The sequence below is a fragment of the Etheostoma cragini genome, chromosome 24, assembly GCF_013103735.1.
Source record: "Etheostoma cragini isolate CJK2018 chromosome 24, CSU_Ecrag_1.0, whole genome shotgun sequence".
NCBI lineage: Eukaryota > Metazoa > Chordata > Actinopteri > Perciformes > Percidae > Etheostoma > Etheostoma cragini.
The window spans coordinates 6,415,027-6,442,526 of NC_048430.1; the positions used below are offsets into that span (position 1 = coordinate 6,415,027).

General features: G+C 45.5%; 1 protein-coding gene across 3 annotated transcripts in view; it reads left to right on the forward strand.

The window, feature by feature from the left end:
* The window catches only part of nrp2a (neuropilin 2a), a 63,124-nt gene that overhangs the window by 2,931 nt on the left and 32,693 nt on the right, over window positions 1-27,500 (forward strand). For all 3 annotated transcript variants that reach the window (XM_034864696.1, XM_034864695.1, XM_034864694.1), the window contains exons 2-7: window positions 6,464-6,638; window positions 15,797-15,978; window positions 23,001-23,231; window positions 24,646-24,801; window positions 25,398-25,567; window positions 26,245-26,400. In XM_034864696.1, the coding sequence (XP_034720587.1) occupies window positions 6,464-6,638; window positions 15,797-15,978; window positions 23,001-23,231; window positions 24,646-24,801; window positions 25,398-25,567; window positions 26,245-26,400 (1,070 nt within the window). The remainder of the gene's footprint in view (window positions 1-6,463; window positions 6,639-15,796; window positions 15,979-23,000; window positions 23,232-24,645; window positions 24,802-25,397; window positions 25,568-26,244; window positions 26,401-27,500) is intronic.

Here is a 27,500-nt window from a genome sequence, read left to right on the forward strand (position 1 = left end):
AGTGTGTGGAAGAGGGAGAAGTGAGAGCGATAGGTGGTGATTAGCTTCGGAGAAAGCACTGTTTCTAAAGTCATAGTGAAAGAAACAAAGTGTCTCACCTGTGCTTTCTGACCAAGGTGGGACATCTTTAGCAGGAAAAGTTTAACCCTCTCCTTGATTTCATGTTGTTTATGGAGAACCAGGAAATGGTCCCAGTGGAGAGATGAGCGTCGTCAAGATGTGTGGTTACATTTTTCGCCAGGTGCACGTCGGGCTACGGCGTAGGGTCCGGTGTAGACGCAGAGGGGTCTGCGGGGGTACGCCGTGGATTGGACGCGGAAGCATAAAACGGCCTTGAGAGGGAACAGATCGCGTTAGGGGTTTATGACGTGACACTCGTCTGGTGTGGTTAAATCCCAGCCAGAACGCTACAGGGAGGGTGGAAATAAAAGTCAAGCACATTTGAGTCACATTAAAGGTTCCTGCTTTTGAGGATCGACTCCATCTGGTTTTAGCGAATAAGTACATTACCAGTAGCAAAAAAAGATTTCCCTTATAATATAATTGTGTGGAACAAAATGATGCACGCCCGAGGCGTCTCTGCCAGAATCCTCTGCAAGTGTAAAACTAATGCATGGTCTGATGTTTCTTGATTGGACATTTCCAGTTGTGGCCTGCTGTTCTCCGCTGGTGGCGTCCTCGCCTGGAATAGAAAAGGTCCCTTTTCATATTTTAAAAAGACCTATTTGCCGCAATCTTGATATCGGAAGCAGGGAGACTTCGACTCCACTGTACTGTAATCGCAGTTGTTTGACTCTGTGACATGTACATCAATTACTCCTCACCACAAGCATTAAGATTCAGACCATTAACAAGCTCATTTGCATGTTTATTGAGTGGGCGGCTGTGAATCCTCTCCACCTATGGTATCGCCTTCTTCTAGAGTAGGATTTCTACTCATTTAATCATTTCTTTGCCAAATGTTAGCCCCCGACTGAATGCACTTCATCTCATTTTTATCTTCTTTGTTGGTCTTTTTCTTACAGTTCTCTATTTATTTTTTTTCTCTCCTCTCCTCTACAACCGAGCTCAATTCTTTGCATTTCTCTGTTTTAATCTGCCTCAGAGGTATCAGCTGTGAAAACAAGGTCATCTATTAGCATTCATAGCCAAAGACAAACGGAGCAGCCCGTTCGATACCAGTCAGGTATGAGAGTACTGCGCTCACGCAAAGCCCTGGAACAGCTCGCCGCACTTGGGGTGAAATTAAAAACAAGACCTCCATAAATAAAACAGAGCTGGGGTCTTTCACTCTGCCGCGTTAGCCACATAGGGGGGTCTTAACGTGCGCTCAGGGATGGGTTTAGATGGGAGCTGGAGGGGGGTTAGCATTGTCAAGAGGAAAAGCATTTTAAATTTACTGTAATTCACGAGCAGGGTTAAAGAGGAAAGGGTACACAAGGGTGTGGATTAAAAAAAATTAATTTTGTAGTAACTGGAGTTCTCGCAGGAAGGGTTTTAAAGCAGTCAGTTCCCCAGAAACGTAACATTCTGTAAGGCTGGGGGTAGAGTGTGGCAACAAATCACCCAGACTCAGTGGCTAGGTGGGTTCAGTGGTAGAGCAGGCGCACATGTACTAACAGGTTTATGCCTCATTGCAGAGGCCAAGGGTTCAAATCCAATCTGTGATGTCCTGCATGTCTTTCTGTCTTTCTCACTTAACTTTCCTGTCTTAATTTAATGGTGGAAAAGGCCAAAAAAATCGCCAAGACTATTGCAGCAAAGCTCAATTCTTCACATCTGTCCCTGGCTGATCTGGGCTCAGCCATTTCCCTTTAGACAGGGACATCTTTTGTGAAAAGTGCTTTGGCTGTGCAGGTTTGACGCTGCCGCACAGAGACAAAAGAGTGGGAGACAACAGAGACATGATACTGTAGTCAGGTAGTGACTACCCCCCCCCCCCCCCCCCCCCCCCCCCCCCCCCCCCCCCCCCCCCCCCCCCCCCCCCCCCCCCCCCACGCAGGCACCAGCAACCATCTGTTCACTCGATTGATCCATTGAACCATTGATCACGATGGCCAGCGCTGTGCATTTAGCTGATTAGCATGGGGCACTTATCCTGTTAGGGAGGAAGGAGAAGAAAGAGAGAAAGAACAGGAAACAGAGAGGAAAAGAGGATTTGGGGATATAAGTTGCCTTTGATGCTGCTTTTGTTAGTTCTTAAAAGAAGAAAAAATCCCTCTTAAACACATTTAACACTGTTTAACACAAGTTGTTGTCTGTGTATGGTGCATATCTGGGCTGATTGTTGTTGTCGGTGTGTGTTTTGGTCCATTTTCATTTAATCTGGTAGATAATGTCCGAGGTATGGGTTGAATCAATCACGCTATGTCTCTGTGAAAGGACGTATTTTTAAATTTTGTGCCAATTGTTGCAAATATATACGGTGTATATATGGTATGTTCCAGCTCCCAACCAAGGGCATAACCTTTCAAAATATGATTACCATTCTTTTTTTATTTATGTATTAAGTTTTTAGTTTTGAAATCAAACACAAACACCAAGTTTGGAAAGTTAAAAAGTATTCTAGAAAGTTTTGAAACCTTAATCTTGATGATATATTTCCTCAATAAGGATTTTTTGTAAATGTAAATTTTAAGTTCTCACTCACTGCTCATACCACTGCCTCTATTCTCCAAAGCACAGCCATTCCATACCTTAGCATAAAGGTGCAATAACAAGTGAATCTCTTCTCTTCGCCCTTCGTCCTCATCCTCTCCCTCTCCTTGGGTCCAGTCTAGTGTGGAATGGGTGAGATTAAAAGCAGTCAGAGAGACAACCCCTGCTCTTGACTGAATGGATGAGTGCTGCCCACTCTCCCCTCTCATTCCCTCACTCTGGGCGATAGCACTTTTTAATTAAGGTGGGGGTGGAGGGGCGAGAGACACTGGAAAAGATGGAGGGATTTATCAGTGCCTCTCCTCACACTCGCAGCTTATCCCAGAGTTTGACGCCATACTTCCCCGATAAGGCGGCTAATAGAAATGAGAGCGTGAGTGTGCACGTATGCACGCACAGAACATGAGACATGCAGACATGTGCACATTTTCCCAGATAAGGACGATAAAGGCTGCACTCACAGTCACAGCGGGTACGATGACGTCTCTGGGTCTGACTTGATCTGGAGTGACTAGAAAATGTGCGCGCGCACACACACACACACAGATTTGACTTAACATTCATTTCATTGCCATGCTGAAAAAAATGTAGTTCCATTTAAGTTTAATTTCCACAAAACTTAGAATAATAATGAAAAACATACTTTTGGAATACACTCTTGCTCATACATACAGCTTACACACACACACACACACACTGCGGTAGCATAGGTTTCTTGTAATACAGGTTTTGGTCCCCCGCATGGTAGAGACGTGTGTGTGTGTGTGTGTGTGTGTGTGTGTGTGTGTGTGTGTGTGTGTGTGTGTGTGTGTTTGGATTGGCTCCTTTAGTAGAAGAGACAGTGTAATTCATGAAGCTTGCTGGGTGCTTTCCCTGTGTTGCTCATCCAACACCACAAGTTCTGTTCTCACTAAAACATTACGCTTAACAGTGAAACACACACAAATGTAAAAAATGTCTATTTTGTACTATTTGCCATGGACATTTAATCTATAAAGAAAAAATACACACTAAATCCGCTCAAAACGGTTCATTTAGTACAGACATACTGTACATATTTCTGCTGCATCCCCATCTTTGTATTTTTAATTTTTCTGAGCTACAGCAAACACCCGCCAACCCACACACACTCCCTCACAGTGTGCGTGTGCGTGTGCGTGTGTGTGTGTGTGTGTGTGTGAGAGCGAGAGCTGAGTGACAGAGTTTTCCCAGTGGGGTCAGTGTCTACAGGAAGCCGCTGGATAGCAGGCATGTCTTAATGAGGCTGGTCTCTGCTAGACACAGACACGCGCACGCACACACACAGAAACACACACACACACACACACACACACACACACACAGTCACTTCACTCCATCTCTTCTCATACTCACATCATCCTTCTCTCTCACTTTCTCACCCTTTGTAATTCTCCTTCCTCATCACCTTTTGTTGCCTCCTTCCCTCTCTCTCTCTCTCTTTCTCTCCGCCTGTCACTCGTCCTCTCTCTTCCTTGCTATTCCCACCGAGGTCCTCGCACCCGCCCATCGTACATCAACCCCAACCCCTGCCTTCACCCTCCTCCCTGTTACGATCAATCTTCCTCCTTCTTCCCCAATCTATCTTTTATCCATCGCCTCACCGTCTCTCCTCCTTTTCAATCCTCCTCTCCACTTCCTTTCACTTTCATCCTCTCCTCCCCGCTGTAATCCATTGCCCCCCTTCCCTTTACGTCCCCGCTCTCGCCGCCACCCCTCCTCTTCATCCTTCTTGGAGGCCACTGAATGGGAAGCTCAGGGAAAAAGTGTCGAGGCTGCAGGATTCTCCCCAAACGGCTTAATCTGCCGAGGCTCTTCGCACTGATAGCCTCCTGCACGCCGTCCCCTCCATGGGCTTCCCAACAATGGCTGTCTGCACAGCCACAGCAGATAGAGATGTGTGTGTGTGTGTGTCTGTGTGTGTCTGTCTGTGTCTGTACGGCTTTCTGTCTGTCTCTGTCATTCTTTGTCATCCCTGCTATCTTTTTTGAAAAATTTCTGCTAGCTATCTTTCCCACCTCTGTCGGCCCTCGTGATTGACAGGCCCTCTGTACATATTTGGATGTGTGCAGGCGTGGGTGGCCGTTTGAACACGGAGCAGCGACTGTGTGTGTGTGTGTGTGTGTGTGTGTGTGTGTGTGTGTACAAATGCGTTGGTGTTTGTTTATGCACACATCCCTGTACGTGCCTTCAAATGTGCACATGTAGCTCAACTTGTGCGTGTGTGCGCTTCTGTGTGTTGTACATTTGTGTAACAAGCTTCAATGTGTGTCTGCGTGAACGCATGTGGGCGACTGGAGTCGCGCACTCACACAAAATGACCGGCAGCTGTGTTGCGCCTGGTGTGTGAGCGTGGGCATTGCTCCTTTCCAGCAACAAAGTAAGGAAGCCATCGCAGCTCTATCAAATGTCAAAGAATCTTAAGTGTGCCTTTTAAGCACAATAGGCGGCGGAAATGTCAACACTTGAAGGGTCTATTACACTTCAAGCCTTTGGTGCAGTTTTTTTCCCTTTCTTTCCGCTTCCTTTATTGATGCTTTCACAGAAATTTGAAAGAAACAGGCAAGAATATCAACCCACTTATGTCAAGAATAGATGCATCTCAGCAGCTGAGTGGTTAAGCTCAACATTTGGCAGCGCATTGTTAATTGCAGTATACCATAAGCTTTAGTTTGTTGCCTGTAGCAGCTTCCCTGCCGCTGTATGTTGTTTTCCTCATTCTGCCGACATATACCGGCTACAATATTAAGAAAACCTTTATCCCTTTGAGTTCAATATCAGAAAGTTCATTACATTACATTACATTTTCCCCTGGTGCATCAGCAACCCCACACACACACATACAGAAGTAGAGCTAAAACACCCCCCGCTGTTGTCATGGAGAACACGTTGCTCCTTTGCCGTAAAGAATAATAATGTCTGCAAATCTATTGCAACACAAGACAATACAATAACGTGTGTGTGTGTGTGTGTGTGCAAAATACCCAAATACATGTTTCTTTTGTATATGCATGTGAGTTTATGTGTTTAGCGTGTTTATGGGAGATAACACAAAGCGCGGGAGCTGCCTGAGCTGTCGGGGTGTTCGCGGAGAATGGGGCCTTTGTTGCTGTGTGAGGCTTTTCATTACAGATTCGGGGTGACCCCCAGAACCCCGCTAGACAGGCCGTCTGTGTGTCACTTCCTGTCAAAGCCTGCCGAGCGATGCCATTGGCAGGCTATTGTTCCTCGGGAGAGTGTGATAGGATCAGGGAATTTGTCCTAATGTTTGCAGATTGGCTTGCCGGAGCAACAATTACACTTGGAGAATACTCCCGACGGGGAACTAGAGAGATAAGAGGCTGGGTGTGGAAGAGGCTCTGTGTGTGTCTGTGTGTGTGTCTGTGTGTGCGCGCTCACCAAAATGCTGCATTGATGATCTTTTATTGTTTTAATAGCTTACCCATGTGATCCCGCTTGCATTGAGAATTCACAATGGAGAAGTTTTTCCAATTTCCTCCTAACTGACGGCCTAAATTGCTTTCTTTGTTTTACTGTTCATTTGTTGCTCATCACATCTTTATACAGAAAAACAAGGTAAATGAAGGAGCGTCCTCTGAGTCCCTGTTATAGGGGATGTGCCATTTACTGGAGATTTTACATGGTTCACAGCCTGCCATGCAAATGACATGTATGAAATGTAGGTTTAAAATAACAATGTACTCAATTTACTGAATTGTTTGTGTATTGTGTTTTACAATCAATAACTGTTCTCTCTCCATACCCCACCCTTCTGTGTCTCTCACAGTGCCAGAGTGCGGAGGCATGTTGGATGCCAGCGAGGCGGGTTACATCACCTCCCCTGGTTATCCTCTGGAGTACCCGCCTCATCAGAACTGTCACTGGGTCATCACGGCGCCGGAGTCCTCGCGCATCGTCCTCAACTTTAACCCTCACTTTGAGATCGAGAGGCTGGACTGCAAGTAAGACGAGCAGGGTGCAAATGGGAGAATGGTGGAGAGGGCGGAGATGGAGTCGAGTCTTAGGGATGTCTGAAATCACTCATCTCAGAGTAAAATTGCTTTGACCAATAAGACTTCATGGTGTATTATTATTCTGTCTGAATGACAATTTGTGTTGATGTTTCATTAGTATGCTGCAAAGGCAATTGCATCTCAAATAAGTAATTTCCTGTAGAAGCACACAGGTTTTTACATACTATTATAATTCACTGCCAGCGGTTTGGCTTGATCCCAAGTTGTTGAAACATTTTCCACATTTCGACCTCATCGGTCAATTGCAAAGGAAATTTTAATTGTAGATACAAGCTTTCTGCAAAGCGCAGACCATTAAGTGGACTGTGGTTTCTTTTTTGTGAAATAATTATTCATGGAGAGAACAACGAGTGCATGAACATCTTTTCTGCGCCGTCCCTTTTCGCATCCACACCATTACACACATTATGTCTTGGATGCTGCCCAGTGCAACCACAGGCTTCTTAGTACCGGCCTTTTTTTTAAAGCTTCTCCAGAGCATTTACTTGCTGGAATTCCTTGCTCAAGGGCACGTCAGCTGCATGGAACCTCAACAGTTCAAAGGGCTTTTAGTTTCCACGTGTCATTCACAGACCGGATGGAAAGAATGATTCAAATGTCTCATTAAATAGTCTTCCACTGGTAAAACTGAGGATGTAGGACAACATATTTGCCTAAAGATATTTTTGTTGCAACCATTTTTTGAGTGCTGAAGGACAATACATGCTTTTTACACCACAATTGGAAAGTTTGAGAATTACTTTTGTGTCTTTGTTTAACAGTCTGACTTCATCAGGACTTTCCTGTTTGAGTTAAAGGGCAGAGAGTATGCAAATACAGACCGAACAGCATAAAAGAAAAGAATCATGATGTTTGTGGAGAGAGATAATAAAGAGGGAAGGGAAGAAGAAGAAGAAGAAGTAGAGAATGAGGCCCAGCTGTTTGTCTGGTTGTATGACTGCGTTGGTCAGTTTCCTTTCTCAGAGACAGGAATAAGCCAAATCATATGGTCTTCTATTGTCTTTAACCTCAAAGGAAAGAGGAAGAAGTAGTCATGGTCTCTTCTGTGTAATCCATTTTTATACAACTGAGTCAGGGAGACTGTTACACAATTCACCCACATTGAGTATTTTCCATTGTCTGTTTCAAGTGAACACGGACACGAGTCAGCAGTAGTTTCTGCAAATGAGACCATTTATGTCTCCAGCTCTCTCTTCTCTCTGTAAATCGAAGAATTAGTCATTCTAGATGGGTGTTTTTTGCATTGTTCACTGGCAAAGAGCTTTGTCTGGCCAGGAGAAAAAGTAAATAAAAGTAACTTTTGTGATGACATCAATGGCAGCTTTGGGGAAAAGCTTTTTGAGTCACGTTGCAGCGATCTGGGAAATGTTATTTTGATGTGTCGGCTTTGTGTCTCCAGGTTTCTGTCGCTTTTTTTTAGAGGCAAACATGTTGCATAATTATCTCCCTCGCAATATGTTTCTGAGTAATAACGCTTTTTACACCGGCGTCACAGTGTCAACACAGTAGCGCACTGGACTTCCCCGCTGTAGTGGCTCAGCTGTTGATGAGCAGTGTGTCAAGCAGTTTCTCACAGCCCAAGGCGCGCAGGGCAATAGAAGGCCGAGGGAGGAGCAAGAGAAAACTGAAATGCCTCCTCTTTTCTGTTCTCCACAGAGGGTTTTATAGGGATGAGGATTTTTTTTCGGGTTTCTTTTTCCACTCGCCTGGAGGGACTGAGACCTGAGCCTGCCCTCTAACACACACTCCCACTCAATCTCCCTTCATCATGTGAGTGTGAGTGTGTGAGAGAGAGAGGGAGAGAAGGAGTTAACAAGCGTGGGTGGGAAAAGGCGTCTACATGTGAGTAACTCTGCAAGCATGTAAGTTAGAGTTAAGACTAGCCGCTCCGTTCCCATCCATCCACCCATCTAGCCTCCTTGTGATAAACCCCATTCTACAGGCCCATTAGAGAAAAAGGGGATCACGCCAACATTTATTTATGCATAACCTCTAACACTAATGTGTTTGCCCTTCTGTGTTTCATGGAGGATGCATTTCCCATTGGGGCGCAGAAAAAGCAGCAGAAATAAGTGGAAAAAGCCAAAGTACGGCTCGATATTCTTGCTCTCTCCTTCCTGTGCTATGCTTTTTACCCGGATTGATCCAGGCCCTATAGCACTGTTAAGGACAGCTTCTCTTTTTTTTTTTTTTTTTTTTTTTTTGCTTGCATGATTAGGCACGGCAGTGTGAGCAAGCAGAGAGTAGACTTTTGCATGTTTTCATGGTGTTCCGCAAGGTTAGGGCAAGGGGAGCCGGAGGGCTGCAGAGGTGGAGGGCTCACCATCTTGGTCAAGGCTGAAAATCTGCCTAACAGCTGGGATTATAGAGACGGCAGCAGCGAATACCACGAGGTGCGTGTTACCTGAAAGATGCAGAGCCATGTGGTCTGGACCGTTGATCGTGGGAACACCAAAAGGAAAAACGATATACAGTAACATGGTCATAAAGATGGTTACTAGACATGTGTTTTCGGTACACTTTAAAACACATTTACTTAAGCTTGCAACCTTGATGTAAGAGTGCTCGGGAGCCATCCTATCCCCCCTTAGGCCCTCATAAAACCAAGAAAACTGCTTAGTCAGCCCAAGCAAGAGGTCAGAACTCAATATATCCCTCATATCCCGGGTGATTTTTCCCTCAGTGGGTTCAAACAGTGAGTACTCGGACGATGTAACGCAGACAAACCGCGGGTCTACTGCAGCAATCAAATCCGCAGCCTTGTGCAGGCGTTCCGTGTCTGAGGTGGCACTTTAATTCAGGATTTCATTTCAGGGGGAGTCCGGCCGCGTGCCAAATAGCTCTTACCTCCAGGTTGCCAGCCGATTGATGCGAACTAAATGTAATAAAGGCTAGATGAAATATCAGGCCCATATCTCTAATGCAATCTGCCATCACCGAGCCCCAGGATGCTACCTAGTGATATACCAGTAGCTGAGGAGAGAGAGAGAGAGAGAGAGAGAGAGAGAGAGAGAGGATTCTCCCTCCCTTTTTCTGTTTTTCTTTGGCTCTCTTTCTCGTTCCCTTCATCTTCCTCCCTCCCTTTCTTGATCTATCTATTTTACTCCTTTTTGTTCTTTCATTCTACCTTGTGTGTGTTATTTTTACACACTGAAATGAAACATAGAAAGAATCACTTACAGACCTGCATACAAACTGCAGTCATTCCGAAAGATCCATTTTTTCTATCATTGCGGTTTTTATTCTCCCTCTTTTATTTAGTTATTTGTTATCGACTGGAGCCTGAGGTGGGGAGATTTGATGATATAAGTTTATAACTTCACACACAAAGCTATAAGTCCCATTTGACCTGTGACATGCCTGTTCAAAGTGAGAAACACCAACCCACAGCAACAACTCTCCTGTGTTTGCTTGTGTGTGTGTGTGTGTGTGTGTGTGTGTGTGTGTGTGTGTGTGTGTGTGTGTGTGTGTGTGTGTGTGTGTGTGTGTGTGTGTGTGTGTGTGTGTGTGTGTGTGTGTGTGTGTGTGTGTGTGTGTGTGTGTGTGTGTGTGTGTGTGTGTGTGTGTGTGTGTGTGTTTGCGTGCGTGCGTGCATGATATCACCCACTTACTACTACCCAGAGGGGTCGCAGAGAGGTGTGGAATCAATGTCTGTATTCCGCTTGTAATGGGAAATCGATAAATGATCAGCAATGGCCGGAGGCAGCAAGAGAAGGAGATGAAGAGTAGGGGAAGAGTGATGTTTAAGGATGAAAGTAGAGACATAGGAGTAGCCAGAGGTCATGACTAAAGGGAGTTGTTCAGGTTCTGATACGTCAATATCTGGCACTTGGCCAGCGTTTAGGACAAGATCATGGTCGTCGGTGTCCAGCGGTCATGAAAATAACAGTTGTCAGTGCTATAATGATGATATAATAAGAAGGAGGTATGAATAAATGCTATCAACCACTTTTAATACTTTCTTTATTTGATTGCTCTTGCCTGCCACAGAGATCTGTCTAGCCTTGTGTAAAGTCCAAAAACATGTAAGCAAAGTGGACTGGAGGATCTAAATTGTGTCTGGAGGAATTGTAACGCAGTGAGATAAATCCCCGTCGCAGATACATGTTGATAGAGGTCGATTAAAATGCATCCAGCAGGGTCGCAGATTCAGCTCAGACAGCAGTTGTAGTCTGATGTTTCCGATCGATGCTGCACTAGAAGGTCTGGGGCCGAGCCCAGACTGCCTGTGGTCAGCGGTTTGGCCTCAGTCATGTGTAAGTATGAATCTGTGATGGACAGCAGAAGAAGGAGGTGAGGCATGAGGAGATGAGAAAGAGGAGTGCTATTTGTTTTTGGGGCTAGATTGAAGATGGCAGGCCCTGTGGATCTGCAGGGATTTTGCTCGCAGCATCTAGTTAATATTTTAGAGGCACTTATGGTTTATTAGAGTCCCCATCGAGGGCGGGAGGAGTGGGTGTGTTGGTGTGTGTTTGTGTGTGTATAGATGCTTTTTTATCTGGGTGTGTTTCAACTGTACACCTGCCGCTTTACTTAATTTCTGCTTCTGTTCTTCAGCGAGAGGAAAAAGAAAATAGTGACAGACTTTGCTGTTTACCGGATCAGGGGCTGGTGGGTTTCTGAGAAAACGGGGGGGAAAACGCACACAATGGAGCGGAGAAAAAAAAAAAATCATTTCAACTTGGAGGCCTCAAGTGTCTCAACGCAGCCAAGTTTGGTTTGCTGATGTTCAGGAACAGCTGTTGCTCTTTTATAGGCATAAACAAACCGAATCAGACGACCATGACGCGCCCACAGCAAATTCTGTGTTAATCTTTTGTGTAATTTTGACGCTCCCAACAAATGCATTTATGTAGGCATTTAGATAAAACTAAATGAAACACAAGATCCCACGCTAGTTCTTTTGCAGACACGTAGTTAGAAGAGCACAAAGATAAAAAACTATCTATCTGATTCCTGGAGTAAGTTGTTTATAGCAGAGAGAGTACTGGAGCCCTGAAGGTAACAAAAGGCTAGTTGAGAGACCTATACATACACAGAGTGTATACATACTGCAGTTAAGTTTCTCAGGGGTGAGGTGCCAATGCCTACAAGGGATGTCCCTAGTCCTTGACAAACAGCAAAGGTGTGAAAGGCAATTAGTTGTTTTGGCAGAGTGGCGGAGTGATATATGAGAGCAGAGGAAGAGAAGACATGTCTGGACTGGTGCAGAATTACTGGCCCTTAAGGGTTTTTACTTTCCTTAACCCCTCTCCCTCTGCTCCAGCTATTCTCTATGGGTGCACAATAAGGGCTCCCTCAACACAGGGCCGGTCATGCAGACCCAGACAGACGGACAGACTGCCAGACAGACAGAAAGCTGGGAATGGGGAATGGATGGTGTCAGACATGGGGCGGGGTTTGGCTAAAAAACAACAACTTAATGGAATCTGGATGAGGGGGGTTTTGTGTGTGTGTGTGTGTGTGTCTTTCAGGGGTCTGCGTGTGCGCATGTGCATAATTTAATGTGTGTGTCGTGGAATGCGTTCAAGTGTGTGTTTGAGAGAGACGGACAGTGGGCTCTCACACGTCAGGTCCTCATGCATGTATTCATCAGAGCCTAGGGAGAGGCTGAGCGAACAGGTCAATAATCACATCTGAGGAACACTCACTCGCTGACGCTAATCCACGACAGGAGAGAGCAGGAGACAGAGAGAGAGAGAGAGAGAGAGAGAGAGAGAAGAAGAGAGACCCACTCCAAAATCAATTAAAACCTAATTAAGCTCTCAGCTCTTTCACTGGATTTTTATCCTTGGCATTGGCGATACGGCGCTGAGTGTGTACGCGCACGTCTGTGTTTGTGTACATCAGCGTGTGCTTGTGTGTACATGTCTGTCTGTCTGTATGTGTATGTGTATGTGTATGTGTATGTGCGTGTTTGTTGGCACATGTTTGAGTGTGTGTTTTCCCCAAGCATGTGTCAGTAACAGCCTTAAGCAGGCGTACTCAGGGATAGATGTGGCTCTTACAGACTCACCGTGGGAGCTTGCAGCTAAAGCCTTCTCGATCGCCTCTGTGGTGCAGGATTACAACCAAGACATGTATAAGAGAATTGAACAACAGTTTCTGTACTCACCCAAGTGCTCTTCAGGCCTACCTTTGTGCAGATTTGCTTAAACCTTCACATCCTTTAACTGCACTGAAACTTGTCTTCTTACTAACATCACAGCAGAGTCAACATATAGGGATTGCTGTAGAGAGGAATGACATCTGTCTTTGAATAATTCACAGATGTTGTTTTGTGCTAGTGCACAGATATAATGTGAATTGTTTAAAAAGCACTCCAGCAATGCACTTCCGTACAGTTAAGGGCCTCGAGAGACACAGAGCAGCCAGCATTGCTGCAGCTGATGTAGATAGATATATCCTAACATGTAGTCAAAACCGCTGGAACCCGATACCCCCTTTTATTAGAGCCTCCAACCCCAATGACGCCCTCATCACACCCATTACTACTAAATAGACCCTAAAGTTGGCATTTTCCTAAATATCTTTCTGATGCCAAATCAGAAGTTTCCAAAAAGGGTTTTGTTAAAATTCCACTTGGCTGGTGTGCATTCTCATATTCTGATAATTTCATACTTTTGGTTAATTTAATGAAACTGACCACTTCCTACACATCCGTCAGCTGCTTGCATGGTGCTGACAGTGTTGTGGTGACATTACAGGCTCATTGCAGCATTTACCCACTCTGATCCTCACCTGTACATGTACCACTCCGACCCAGATTAATGCGCCTGGGATTATTCCTCCATCAGCAGTTTAATCTTGAATGCTCTGTAAAGAAATCAAAATGCTGCAGGAAGGAGAAAAAAAGAGGCTTACTGACTCTCCTTAATCCACGTTTTATTCAAAGGCGCAGTACAAAAGCCGCCTTATTGCTTAGATCCCATAAAGGAACACAGCCGGGTGCTGATTGGTACCTCTCAGTTTTACTGAATACTTTTCAGTTTGAGGAAGTAGTGTTTAGAATATTAGATGCCATGTTTAAAAAGTGACTAAAAAAAACCCAGAGATGTCTGTGAGGCTTTTTCAGCCTCAAAGAACCCATCACAGTAATTAGCGAGACAACAGCGGCCCTGTTGTCTTTTTGACGGCTCCGTCATATCATCTAATTGAGATGAGTGTGTTTGCGCGCGCGTGTGTGTGTGTGTGTGTGTGTGTGTGTGTGTGTGTGTGTGTGTGTGTGTGTGTGTGTGTGTGTGTGTGTGTGTGTGTGTGTGTGTGTGTGTGTGTGTGTGTGTGTGTGTGTGTGTGTGTGTGTGTGAGAAGGGATGGCCTCCTCTGTGTAGCTGCAGGGCTCCTGTGGCGATGCAGTTAGTTACGCAGGGAATCACAATATGGGTGGTGAAGAGACACTTGGTAGCACTGTAGAGAGAGAGAGAGAGAGAGTGCAACAAGGATTAATATTATGGAGAACGGAATTACAAGGAAGTGTTTCACAGTTGAAATACAATAGCATGCATATTTAGATATACACACATTTAGCAGCAACCCAAACACATGCTTACAAAAGAGGTAAAAAATGAGGATTGCTTTAAGTATGATTCACAGTTTAGGAAGATCATTACTACTTTAATTCAGTGTAACTTACATAAAACAGTATTTAGGGACTGAGATAGTAACAGAAATTATGGAATTTTCCACACGTTCCAGTGTCACATCCCCAAATTATCACCTTCAAACCTGGTGGTTTCCTGGCAACTCACAGGCAGGTGCTGGTCCTTTCTTAATCATATCAACAAAGCTGTGGTATCAGTTATTGGAGGTAACGCATAGAAAGACTGCTTTATAGTAAATTACAGTTTTCAACAGTCACCAAAAAATATCATTAAGTAAGTAGAGGAATCAAACATGTCTCTAGAAACAGCATATAGAGTACATGCAGGGCAGTTTAAGTGTACCAAAGAGTGTAAAGGCCATCTAAACAAACCAATAGTGATGCAAGGGTACTTTAGATTTAAAATAAAATAATTCATTAGCCAAAAAAACCTACTGTAGTCTTAGTGCCTCACGCTGGGCTTCACTGGGGTGGTTATTCCCACTTAGTCTCTTGTTTCGATCTTATTCTGTACTTTATATGGACATATAAACCTATATTAGACCTGGCAACAATGTCATATTATGCATATTCTGGTCTGTGACTGCTGCATGTTTCTAATAATGTTGGAAGACAGGATTAAATGCTAATTCAGGATCACCCAGGTGGGCTCTTATTCTAGCTAATTCTTTGTTTCTCTCAAACACACTCATAAAACACACATACACACAAATATGACATGATAGTTAAGAATTTGTCTTTTTATCAGGGTCAGTTGGGAGCTGAGAGCTCAAGCATGTAGAAGCTAAAAAGCAAGGTGTCTTTTACATTTGTTTATCCCAACTTCCTGACTCACTCCATGTGCTAATGTCCTCACCTTTCCTCTCTCCGAGCCCTCGCCTCTTTATTTTTTCATGACCTCCTCTGTCTATTTTTACGCATCTTATTAATGAGTCCATCCAGCCGTCTACAGTATTTACCTGCATCTTTACCCTCACATTGCATTCACTTGCTCCAGCTCGGTTCTGTTGGGAACACAGATCGTCTTTCCAGTGATCCAAGGTTCAATCATTTTGGGCATGCTCGCCCCGAGCTGATGTAAAAGAAATCTGACTGTGTTGTCGCGAGCAACAAAAGGTTTTAAGAGCTACATTTATTGAATGCAGCTGAGGGGGAAAAAGCTCAAGGAAGTTGGAGAAGCTGTGACAGAGCCAATTCTGTGGAAGATATATTTCCCTTTGTCTTAATGTTGTGTTCCTAAATGCTTTGCTTGGACACTGTGTATTCTGTCCTGAGGCTGAACTCTGGTGGTAAATAGGTCCACACCTGTCTGGTTTTTATTAGCTTAGCTTGTTGCATAACCCCATAACTATCTATCTATGTTTATCTTCCCTCCGCCGCTCTCCTTTCATCTCCTCTCTGATTTCCTTCCTGCTGCATTATGCTCAATGTTAAGATTGTTCTTAAAGCAACAGGAAATTATCGCCTCCTTTTGTTATTTCATCAGGTATGACTTCATCGAGATCCGCGATGGGACTTCGGAAAATGCCGATGTTCTGGGTCGACACTGCAGCAACATCGCCCCAGCGCCGATCATCTCATCTGGACACTCCCTGCAGATCCGATTTGTCTCCGACTACGCCCACCAGGGGGCGGGCTTCTCGCTGCGCTACGAGATCTTCAAAACAGGTGAGGGACTGGACCTGAAAAATGATTGGGAGTTTAAAATAAGACTTGTGTGTGTGATGAGTTCATCAAAGTTTGGTTTATTATAGTTAATTGGCATACAAATAAGATTTAAAGCTAAATATGATAGTTAGCTAGACATGGATAAATGCTTAATGTTTGATATTCAGCATAGAGTGGAGAGCAGAGCATTTCTCAACTGTTCTGGTCTTCTTACACTTTGGTTTAGTATAATCTGTATCAGTTTTACGCTGAATATAAAGGATTGCAGCTAATTGTTTAATTCACACTGTTTATCTTTAATATATAGAAAGAATCTTACTAAAAGTGCTCCAGCCACTCTGTGCCTGTTACCACTGTATGGGTCCACTGCTCATTGCATATCATTCATCTCAATGCATTTAAAGGCCTTGTGGGAAACATAAGTTCCAACTTTTCCACACTTTGAGCTAAACACAAGGCTCCGCTGTACATTAATACTTAAGTTAATGATTTTGTTTATTGCCCCCCCAAGTTAATGGTCTCAAACCTGTGATCAGTCACCCCAAAACTCTTACAACAATTTAGAAATCAGCATAGGCAGCCGTGCATATGAACAACAGTTAAAGAGAGAGAAAAATACTTTCAAGTCACTTGGAAACATGTTAGGAATGCTTGCTTAATTGGAGCAGGATCCACTTCCTCCGGGGAGACGTGTTGGGGGGTGGGGGGGGGGGGGGGGCTCGGTGTGGGATGATGGAGAGAGCTCCAAGGCAACTTGGAGTTGGACTTAAGGTTAAAGGTTTATAGGTAGAGGCGGGGGCGAGGAGATTGATGGGGATGAGTGTGTGCCGAAATGGAATTTTCCCGAGGTCGTCGAAGTGCACGAGGTGAAGTGCACACATCGCAGGTGAGATTGTAGCAGGAAGTGTATTTGTTTTGGCGGTGTGTGTGTGTGGGTGTGGGTGTGGGTGTGTGTGTGTAGGAGGAGAGGTGAAATGGTCAGGTGGCCTTGAGGCAGCTAAAAGATTTATGTTCATGTGAGTTACCAGCTGATTGTCTTTGCCGCATGCGTTCCACAGTGGGCCGCCATTCATTTCATTTATGTTTAGGTCTCAGAGTGTATCTTGACTAAAAAACAAGAAATTCTGAGTATTTAAATTAAAAATAATCAAGGAAAAGTAAGGTTTATGAGCACAAAAAAAATAACCACTCATCCCTCAAAGGGAGCAATGAGTTATCACCTCCTACCTTTGAAAAATATCTCTGGTTTTGTGTCAAATAAATGTGACCCAGATTTGGCATTCAGCTCCGTTACCAAGGCCACCAGCACCAACCCCGACAATAGTTTAGATTGCATCTGTCTCATACACACACACACACATACACAGATGGATTGAAGGATGGCGGATGCGGTTGCCATGGCTTTAACAAGATTCCTGTATAAAATCATGGGGCATAAGAGATTGTCACTGTGTGAGCACATGTAGGTGCCTGTTTGCTGCATGTGTGGGTGGTTCCACTCAGCTTGTTGTGTGTCTGTATGTATGTGGAGGCGGAGTGATAGATCTGTGTGTGTGTGTGTGTGTGTGTGTGTGTGTGTGTGTGTGTGTGTGTGTGTGTGTGTGTGTGTGTGTGTGTGACAGACAGAGACACACAAAATGGGAAAATGATTGGGGTGAAGGGAGATAGAGCGACAAAGCAGGAGTGAGTCAGAGAGTGAAAATGTATTCAGGATGCGTAATTGAGGCCATGTGTTAATTACGGCGTTTCCAGCGCCTGCACGCTCTCTCATCATAGCTGTTTGTCTTCCCGTGGCAGGCCTGGGCCACGGGTTTCCACTAAACACAGTTTACAACTTCTGACAGGAACGCAGAGATTCAGGCTCAGATGTGTTTATTTACCAGAGGGAAAGTGAAATTACTTTTACCCTCATTAATAGAGTTGAGTTGCATTTTTGTGTACCTGTAATTTCTGTATAGCTTTGGAAGACTGTAATATTTTTTGACTGAAGTATGATTTGATGCAACTGTATTTTGCTGTTTAAAGTGAGCTGTAAAAGTGTGAGTGCAGCGGGTTGTGATGAGTGGGTCTGTTTATGGGTGCGTATGTGTTTTTAAAGGGTGCGTCCCGGCAGAGATAGAAATCTGTGTGTGTGTGTGTGTGTGTGTGTGTGTGGGTTCCTTCCCTTATTAAACAGACAGTACAGCTTACAGTGCAGGCTGACCGCCCCACGCAGTTTCTAGAAGCCAGACAGTGTGTGTCTGTTTTTTTGTGTGTGTGGTTTGTGTGTATGTGTGTGTGCGTTTCAGGAATATCTTGGCTTGTTCAGGCTGAGACTGCAGCTTGTTTTTGTTTTGTTCATTTAACCCTGTTACATGACTGCAACGGCGACTGTAACAACCCTAGTTTGGTTTTTTAATTGGACAAGAAATGTGTTTCTTGTGTGTGTGTGTGTGTGTGTGTGTGTGTGTGTGGGTGTGTGTGTGTGTGTGTGTGTGTGGGTGAGTGTGTAATGGGGTACAGTGCAGTGAAATCTAATTATTTCCAGCTAGGAGGAGCAGGATTCGACCTTTGACTCTACATCCATCCTGATACCCCTCCACCCCTTTAGTACACCTCCCCAGGGTGAGCGTTTGCCCCAAAACAACATCCATCCACCCAGCCCCCCCATACACACTCACACACACATACAGTACACATATACCTTAATCCAGCTGTACAGTGAAAGTGCATGACTCCGCTCCTCCCCTTTATTGTTGTGCCCTACTTTACTCATGCTCATGCGTGCTTAACCCTTTATTCTGCCCCGACTACCATTCCCCCCCAGCCCCCCACCCCACACACCCGAGCCCCTTTGGCTCATACACTTTCACATACACACAGTCATGTGCTGCTGTTGCTGTTACCACGGCTACAGGGGGAAGACTTGCCAGTAAAGCCCCATTTCTCCCAGTTCCCCAAAGCCCACCACTAGCGCAGCGTGGGCGGATAACGTCGCAGCCAATCCCGATTTAAGACAGGGAGCACCTCAGGGCGTTGGGCCCCCTCCGTGACCGCCGCCGTGGCATCTGTGGGGTCGCGGCGAGAACGCCGCCTGAAGGCAGGACCCCCAACCCAGTGCCAGTCACAACATCGGCCCTGTGTGTATTTCTGATGCGATCGCATTTATTGGATGGCGACCCTCGCGTCAGTGATGGCTGTTACTATATGGCTAATTGCTATTTGGTGTTTTATTCTTGAAACACGTGATTCATCCCAACTCTGGAATTACCCTCAAGTAATTAACTAGCAATGGTAAATTTATTTCATGAATATATAAATTGGATGAGCTCAAAGAGTGTTTAAAACTGATCAGTGATGAAGAGAACGTGACGCAAAATGAAATAATAAGACATGATGTGCAAATGGCATGAATAGGGAAATCAAGAGCTGCACAAACACTTGAATCAAAAAACAGCAGGAGGCTTTCTGGTGTTTTTTTCTTCATGCTCAATATTTAAAAGGAAACTTGAGAATGACATTCCATTCCACGACAGAGGCATCAGTGTGATACGTGACTTAGACGGAGCATTCCTTTCTATATAAAGCTGCTACAGACTGATGTCTCTCTGGGTCCATAAAAGTGTTGAGCCATGGCACGCCAAGACCCTTGTTTTTCTTTTCTTGGGTCTTCTTCTTGTTTGCAAGATGTTGTTATTGTGGTTTTTCCACCCCAACCCCTTTGTGTAGCATACCCCTTCCACCACAAATTCATGCATGCATGCACACCCTTCCTAAGATGCCTCAGGAGAGTTTTTTTCTTCAAGGAAATCCAGAACTGAGCTCCAGCAGGATTACACGAGAGATCTGCGTGTTTCTGAGGTGTAGATGCATGTCAGACGGAGACAGGCAGGTAGGGAGTGTAGACTGAGGCGGGTTTGATGTGTGGCAGGCACTGTGCGCAGAGGTGAGCCCTCAGCGAGAGTTGTGTGCCGAGGACAGGACGAGCGAGGCGACGCCAGACGAGACAGAGAGTTAAAAGAGTGAATGAACACAGACACCGTGTGTCGCTGCTGAGAAGACAGGAAACGAAGGAAAGGATGAGAAAAGAAGAGAGGAGGAGGGAAGGGGGTTGCCGTGACACAACATGTGGAGCTGCTACTACATCAGGCACTCATGTGCAAGAGTCGAGTGGTTTCTACCCAGCAACTCACCCTCTCGGCCCCCCTGCCCCACAGACACACATACACACTCACACCATGACCTCCCCCTCTTTGCCAGCAGACAGCTCTTGCCAAATGGCAGCTCATGGTGCGATGCAAGCACCAACCAGGGCCCTGCATAAGGCAAGTGTGTGTGTGTGTGTGTGTCTGTGTGTGTGTGTGTGTGTGTGTGTGTGTGAGACATGGGTTGAGGGTTGATGGAGGGAGGTAGTAACGGGGACTTGTTTTTGGCATGTTCACATACTGTGAACTAATGAGCGCGTATGAAAAGAGAAAGGTACTCATGCATGCACTGCTACACACGCAAATATATGAGCACGCAAGCGCAGTGTGTCGGCACGTAGCATTACAAAGTGTGTGTGTTTGTGTAAAAGAGGTAGAGTGGTGTATTTTGAGGCGATGGAGTCAAGCTGTGCTCATATTGAAGTTCTCGGCAGTAGGACTCCAGACTGCTGCACTGTGACCCAGTAAGAAACAAGGCCAGTGTGTTACTGGGTCTAACACCTACTGTGAAGCCATCACACACACCTTCAGACACACAGAGACTCATACAGAGAAACAAATATGCCAGCAGCAAAAGATACACATGCGAGGAGCTGAAAAAACACAGTGAAGGCATGCAAAGACACACACTCGTGGCATACGGCTCAGGCCTACTGCATAGTTCATTTACTGTTCTATTACAATCACATGCTTCTTACTGCTTAAATGGATTCAAAGCATTGTTTACTCAAATGAATGCTGTTCCGACATACACAGTAACTGCAGACACACACAACAACAAATTAACCACAGAGAGGTGAGGGGATTGGGAGATGTCACCAGTAGCTTGCTGTAAATTACCTTATTTCAACTTGCCTAGGTCTGTGTGTGTGTGTGTGTGTGTGTGTGTGTGTGTGTGTGTGTGTGTGTGTGTGTGTGTGTGTGTGTGTGTGTGTGTGTGTGTGTGTGTGTGTGTGTGTGTGTGTGTTTGAGTAGGCATCCAGGCTCCTAACATGAAGGCGGTCGATCCACCTGTGTTTTTTATGTTGCAGTGTGTGTGTGTGTGTGTGTGTGTGGGAGAGAGTCAACACACAAGAGGTTGAGTGCTGCTTTTAACACATGGGGGAAGATTTCATACGTTTTTGTCAACATCTTCAGCACAGAAGATGCAGAAAACAGTTAGATCGACAGAAAGGGAGATACATGGGCGCCGTAAATACATGAATGCATACGTGAGCCACGGATCACACATGAAAAATTAGCAATAAAAATAGAGCAAAGACTTGGAGAGGAAAAAACTGCTGCTAGAAGCTGCTAGAGAACAGGAAAAACAACGGGAGAGAGACACAGAGACTGCCTCCTGAGTTTTCTTCTCTCTCTCAGTGCTGATTGGGGTCAGTTCTCTGCCATTAACCAAGTGTAGACAGGGGAGGGCCAGAGCAGCCAGTCGACCTCCTCAGCTTTTATAGGGCTGTCTGATAATAAGGACTGGTGCCTTGGAGGAATGTTGGAGAAGGAATGTGCTTTTAACATGTCTGTGCTCCTAAACGCTGCTTTTTATGAATATGTATCTGGTTATCAAACGCGGCCTGGCACTCCTCAGAGATGATGCAGTGCTCTTACTTTCCTTGGTTTGAAATACACCAGATAGCTTCCCCCCTGAGTCTCTTCAACCTGGCCTCCCTATCTGCTATCCAACACCCTTAATGATGGGAAAAGACTACAAGCACAGACTCTTTTCTTTATGCTAGTTATATGCTTGCCAGTTGGCAAAGGGAAATGTAATGTCTATCAGTCCATCAACTGAAAAGAAGTTGGGAAAACCAGCGTCCACTCAAAGTGCACTTATAAATAGTCACAAGAAAAGCATTATTACACAAAGGAATTTGCCCTCCTGGCAAGTGTAAAACTAGATAGACACAGAAAGACACACAGTTAAACAGACCTGACTGTTTATAGCCTTCATGCAGATGGTCAGACTGAGAAAATAGCCCCGGTTTGTGAATGAGCCTGTGTGACATTTGTGTGAAGTCCCCTGTATATTTTGTGCGCGTGTGCATGCACGGGGCCTTCAGCTCTCTCCCACCCTCATTGAAGTGCCGGTCCATAAACACTTGGCCGTGACTCAGGCTCCCCAGTGGGCCGCGTAGCAGTGGCTGATGGGTAGATGATCTGAGCCATGCAGCTGCCGCCGCTCAAGGTGAACCGCCCAGGGCGCATAAATCTGCATGGATAATGAGGAGCTGCCGCAGAGGGCCCACTTAGAACCATTACACAACATTTGTGGTGTGTGAGAGAGTGTGTGCAAATGAGAACGGGAGGTGAAGAGAGAGTGTTAGAGAATATTTGTTTTGAATACAATCAATGGTCAGTCTACTCGCCTCTTAGCCTTGCGTAAGTGTGTATCATCGATTATGCATTGTACGAGTATCATAAAACAAACAAAATATGACTACTTTTCTGGAAATATGATTGATTTCTGTTTAAATCTTGATTGTTTTTTAACACAGAAGTGGTGTAAAATGTCGATGCTTTGTGTCAAATACGGTGGCATACAGCTGACAAAAAAAAGCTTTCAGCCGGCTCATATCGCGCGCTGCAACGCCCACTTGAGCATTTATTCATCGTGTATTTTCTCCGCCATCAGCGATCATAAAACCGTGTGTGTTTGTGTGTTGTCTCACCACCCCAGCTACTGTATGTTCCAGCTTGCTGTCAGTGATGAACGACTCTGTGAAACACCCTCTGCAAGTCAGATGAGATATCCGAGTGTGATCGATTGCTTACGCCTATATTTTCCCCTTATATGAGCGATTGCTCATTCCTTTCTAAATATCCTCTTATCCTTGGTCTGCACAGGGTCGGAATTCTGCTTCCGCAATTTCACCAGCTCCTCCGGCATGATCGAGTCCCCGGGCTTCCCGGATAAATACCCTCATAATCTGGAGTGCTCCTACATGATCATTGCCCCGCCCCACATGGACATCACGCTCACGTTCCTGACCTTTGACCTCGAGAACGACCCCCTGCTGGTGGGAGAGGGTGACTGCAAGTACGACTGGCTGGACGTGTGGGACGGCCTGCCACAAGGTGAGAGCACACAAACCAAATGTACACATGCATACACACTGGTTTAAAATCTGTATACACTCACTTATTAAGGTGCATGGAAATTAATACACACTCATTCCACATTCCTATCCACAGTCAGAACCCACACAGACTCGTGCACATTCCCACACAGACATTTCCATACCCATCTTCACTTTCCTGAGCAGCCATAGCTGTCTTTGATGCAAGCAGCCTTGCTTTACATTCCTTCACATTACATGCAGGAAACATAATTTCACACATGGAGCTGAAAGTGCTTCGACACCCCTACGGAGCAGCCCTTTCCCATGCCCCTCTTCCCTCTCCATAATAACTCCCTTCATCACCCCCCTTCCTATCCTCTCTGTACTCCCTCCTTATCACCTAGCGCTTCCTTCCTCCCCCGGGCGAGTGAGAGTGATGGCTACGATGAATATCTGTTTTTATCCAATAGGAGGTGCCCAGCGTTGCAAAAGTGGCCTATCGGCCGAGATCAGGGAGGAAGAAACATTTGAGGATATTATCAAGGGCTTTGATAGTGACCGCCATAGGGTAATGTTAGCCGCTGTAGTGCTGATGAAAAGCACATTAGCAGCGGTGAGAGGTGAACTTCCCCCCTCTCTCTTGCTGACTTTCTTTCCCCCTTTTTTTGAAATGTGAAGCGGAGAACTGAGGATTTGCTCTAATTATTCTATTTTCAGTTACTAAAAAAGGGATCCAAGTGGATTTAAAATTGCAATTATAGCCTTGAATTTGGGAGCTTTGATAGCTGAAAACAATTTGTACCATTCATAGTTGAGAATAAGGAGGAAATTAAAGTGTAACCCAGTTACAGTGAGTCGAGTCCTGGGGCATGAATGAGGGACAGGAGACAAAACGGAAGGGTAAAGATTTTGGTGTCTGGTGAGGGAGGTACTCTATTGTAATTCTCTTGGGCGTGCGTGCGCGCACGTGTGTGTGTGTGTGTGTGTGTGTGTGTGTGTGTGTGGGCGCATTTGTCTGCAGCTGATCCCTGTGCAGCTTGCATTAAGGCAGGGATTCCAGTCCCCCTGCTGGGCCCTGGCTGAGACACACATGGCAGATGGATGGATAGACACGAGAAAAAAGGGAGAGAGAGAGAGGAATGATGGGAGGAAGAAATGTGGTGGAAGCATGCTGTGACTCATTAGACAACACTTACTGAACCAGCGTGGCCACTGTCTTTCCAGGGCTGGATTCCGTTTCCTATTTTCCGGTAAAAGTACACCGTAGCGTCATGTAGCAACCAGATTTCTCTCCGCTTTTCAAAATAAAAGCACGGACACCTTTGTGTATTAGGGTTTTAAAAACCTTTATTGCAACATCACCCTGAAAATACTATTTAAAACCACAAAAACTACAACATGTAATTTGATTTACGTGTGTGTGTCCGCAGTGGCTCCTCTGATCGGCCGGTACTGTGGGACAAAGATCCCCCCAGAAATCCAGTCGTCCTCCGGCCTGCTGTCCCTCTCCTTCCACACCGACATGGCTGTCGCCAAAGACGGCTTCTCCGCCCGATACAACTTGACGCACAAGGAAGTCAGCGACTGTGAGTGCGAGATAACATTTAGCATTTAAATGCTCGCTGTGTTGGTTTGTCTACCTGTTTTTCTTACCGTCTATATTTTCTCTCTTTCAACCATTTCTTCTCCGTCATCTCTGCTGACACTCTTCTTTCTTTCTTCTTCTTTTACTCCTCTTACCCTCTCTATCTTTTCAGCTCTGCCTATTTAAATGCTATATAAATCTCAGAGCTCTCTCTCAGCGCTCTCAGTCTATTTCCCTCTCTCCTAAGAGAGCAGGATTTCTCAGAAGCAGAGTCATACTATTTTCTTTCAGAATATAAATCAACTTCACCTCAATTTACTTCTGCTCACCTGTTGGGCTGCTTTCTGTCTCCCTTTGCCCTTTCTCTGTCTGGATTTACCTTTTCGTCTCTGTCTTCAAGCTCTGTAATATGCAGCTTAGATCTTTTCTTTCAGTGCTCTTGCGTCTGTCATCCATCTATTCAACTTTCCTCCCATCCTCTCTTCCTTTTTTTCCCCGACAGCTTACTTTCCATCTCCACAGTCATGTCAACAAGTATACAGTTAACGCTCTGCTTTCTCCGTCTCCCCCCCTCATCCTCTCTCTGTCCCCCAACAGCGTTCCACTGTAGCATGGCGCTCGGTATGGAGTCGGGGAAGATCAGCGATGATCAGATCACCGCATCAACAACGTTCTACGACAACCGCTGGTTGCCACGCCAGGCCCGCCTCAACAACGACGACAACGCCTGGACTCCTTCAGAAGACAGCAACAAGGAGTATATACAGGTCTGGTTTTAAAGATCTGAAAATTCTAATAATTCCACACAAAGAGACCACACAGAGCGAGACATCTGAATCAGCATTACTTTAACTTGCTGAGGACAATAAATGTAGAGAATTGGTTTCTGTGATACTATAGTATAGAGGAGAAGATGCGCCTGGGCACCAGCATCTCGTATACAGTGAGGACATACAGCAGGACACACACACACACACACACTGAAAGGAAGGAACTGTAAACTGGTGATAGGGAAGTGCTTCTGGGCTCTTAATCTTTTCAGTTTCAAGCACACCCGGCCCACATGTACACATGCATAGGTAGACGCACACACGAGCACAGAGCGGAGCGGCGAGGCGCCCGTGATTGATGAAGGCGCTCTTCAGGAATGCATCCCAACACTACGCCATTGATCTTTGCCTCCAGCCTTCCTTCGTATACACACAACAATGCAAACACACACACACACACACACACCACCACCACCTAAGCTCCCTCAGCAGTAGGCCACAGTTGGTGTCCATCCCCTGCTGTCTGTGTGACAGATAGACACACCAGCTGGTCTGTCTCTGTTATCTACATCAGCCCTGAGCTCCATAAATGCCTACAGCAATCTACACCTCAGTCCTATTAATCTGTTCTACTCGGTTATTGAGATTTTTTGTTTTTTTGCTCCTTTTTCCAGGTTGACCTGCACTTCCTCAAGGTTTTGACAGGCATCGCCACACAGGGTGCCATTTCCAAGGAGACGCAGAAGTCCTACTACGTCACTACCTTCAAACTGGAGGTCAGCACCAACGGGGAGGACTGGATGGTCTACCGGCACGGCAAGAACCACAAGGTAGGAACTAGCAGAAGAAATGCATAACAATATGACTTTCCTCATCCAGGACTTGAAGTTACAAGGCCCCCTTTTTTTCAAGCTTTCTACCACCATCCTGATACGTTCTTTAACAACAGAAGCTGTTGTGTGCGTCCGAGAGCCATATCAATAGATGGAACATTCCTGAAGGAGCCGTTCCCCTTCGTGGACTGTTTATGAACCGGAGTCACCAAACCAGTCATGAGGCTGAGAAAGAGGGAATTGCAGGGAGGAAGAGATAGAGATAGAGAGAGGAGGGGAAGCTGACAAACAAGAACAATGGAGTCCTCTATGTTCCCTTATCTGCACTTGTTATTCATCATCTCTCTCACAACAACGTGCGGACGCACACATATACACACACACACACACACACACACACACACCTGGGATTGTGAAGTCAGGTGTGGACCGAGCAAATTTGGGTTTCATAGCAAAATGATTTAGTGAAAATGACATTGTGTAGGATGGGGGGCTGTATTCACACACAGGCCGGTGTATGAATGGATGTACAGTACAGTGCAGGTTGTTGTTCTTGTGAGCTACAGTAAGCCTGTCTCCAGGGGATTTGAACTATGTCCCTCACATCTGGGTTAAGGTCACTGTGGATTGCAAGCAGAAAAATGGAGAGTGGTAAGTCTAGGGGGGAGGTATGGAGGGTTAATCCACACTTACTTACCCACACAGACTGGGGGCCCCCTTCTGTGTGCGCCCGTGATTGGTTTGGGTGGGGCTGGTCGGGGGTATTTGATGTGGAGATTATTGAGCAAAACGTGGCTTTGACTTAAAAAGTCAACATCTGTGCAATTTTAACCCCCCACACATACACACACTCCTTCCACAGACACACACATGCAAATACCACAGGACCCCCCCTTAAAATAACCTCTGGCTGATCTCGCTGCCTGGAGATCTGTGCGTGTCCCCGCATATGCATATGATGTGTGCCCGTCTGCGCTACTGTGTAATCTGAGTCCACTAATCTGTCTGAGCAGGGGAAAAAAAACTGTTAAGACACTCTCAGACAGATGCATCAACGTGCATTCGGGAGAGATGCTGCTTGTATGAGTGGTCGCTAT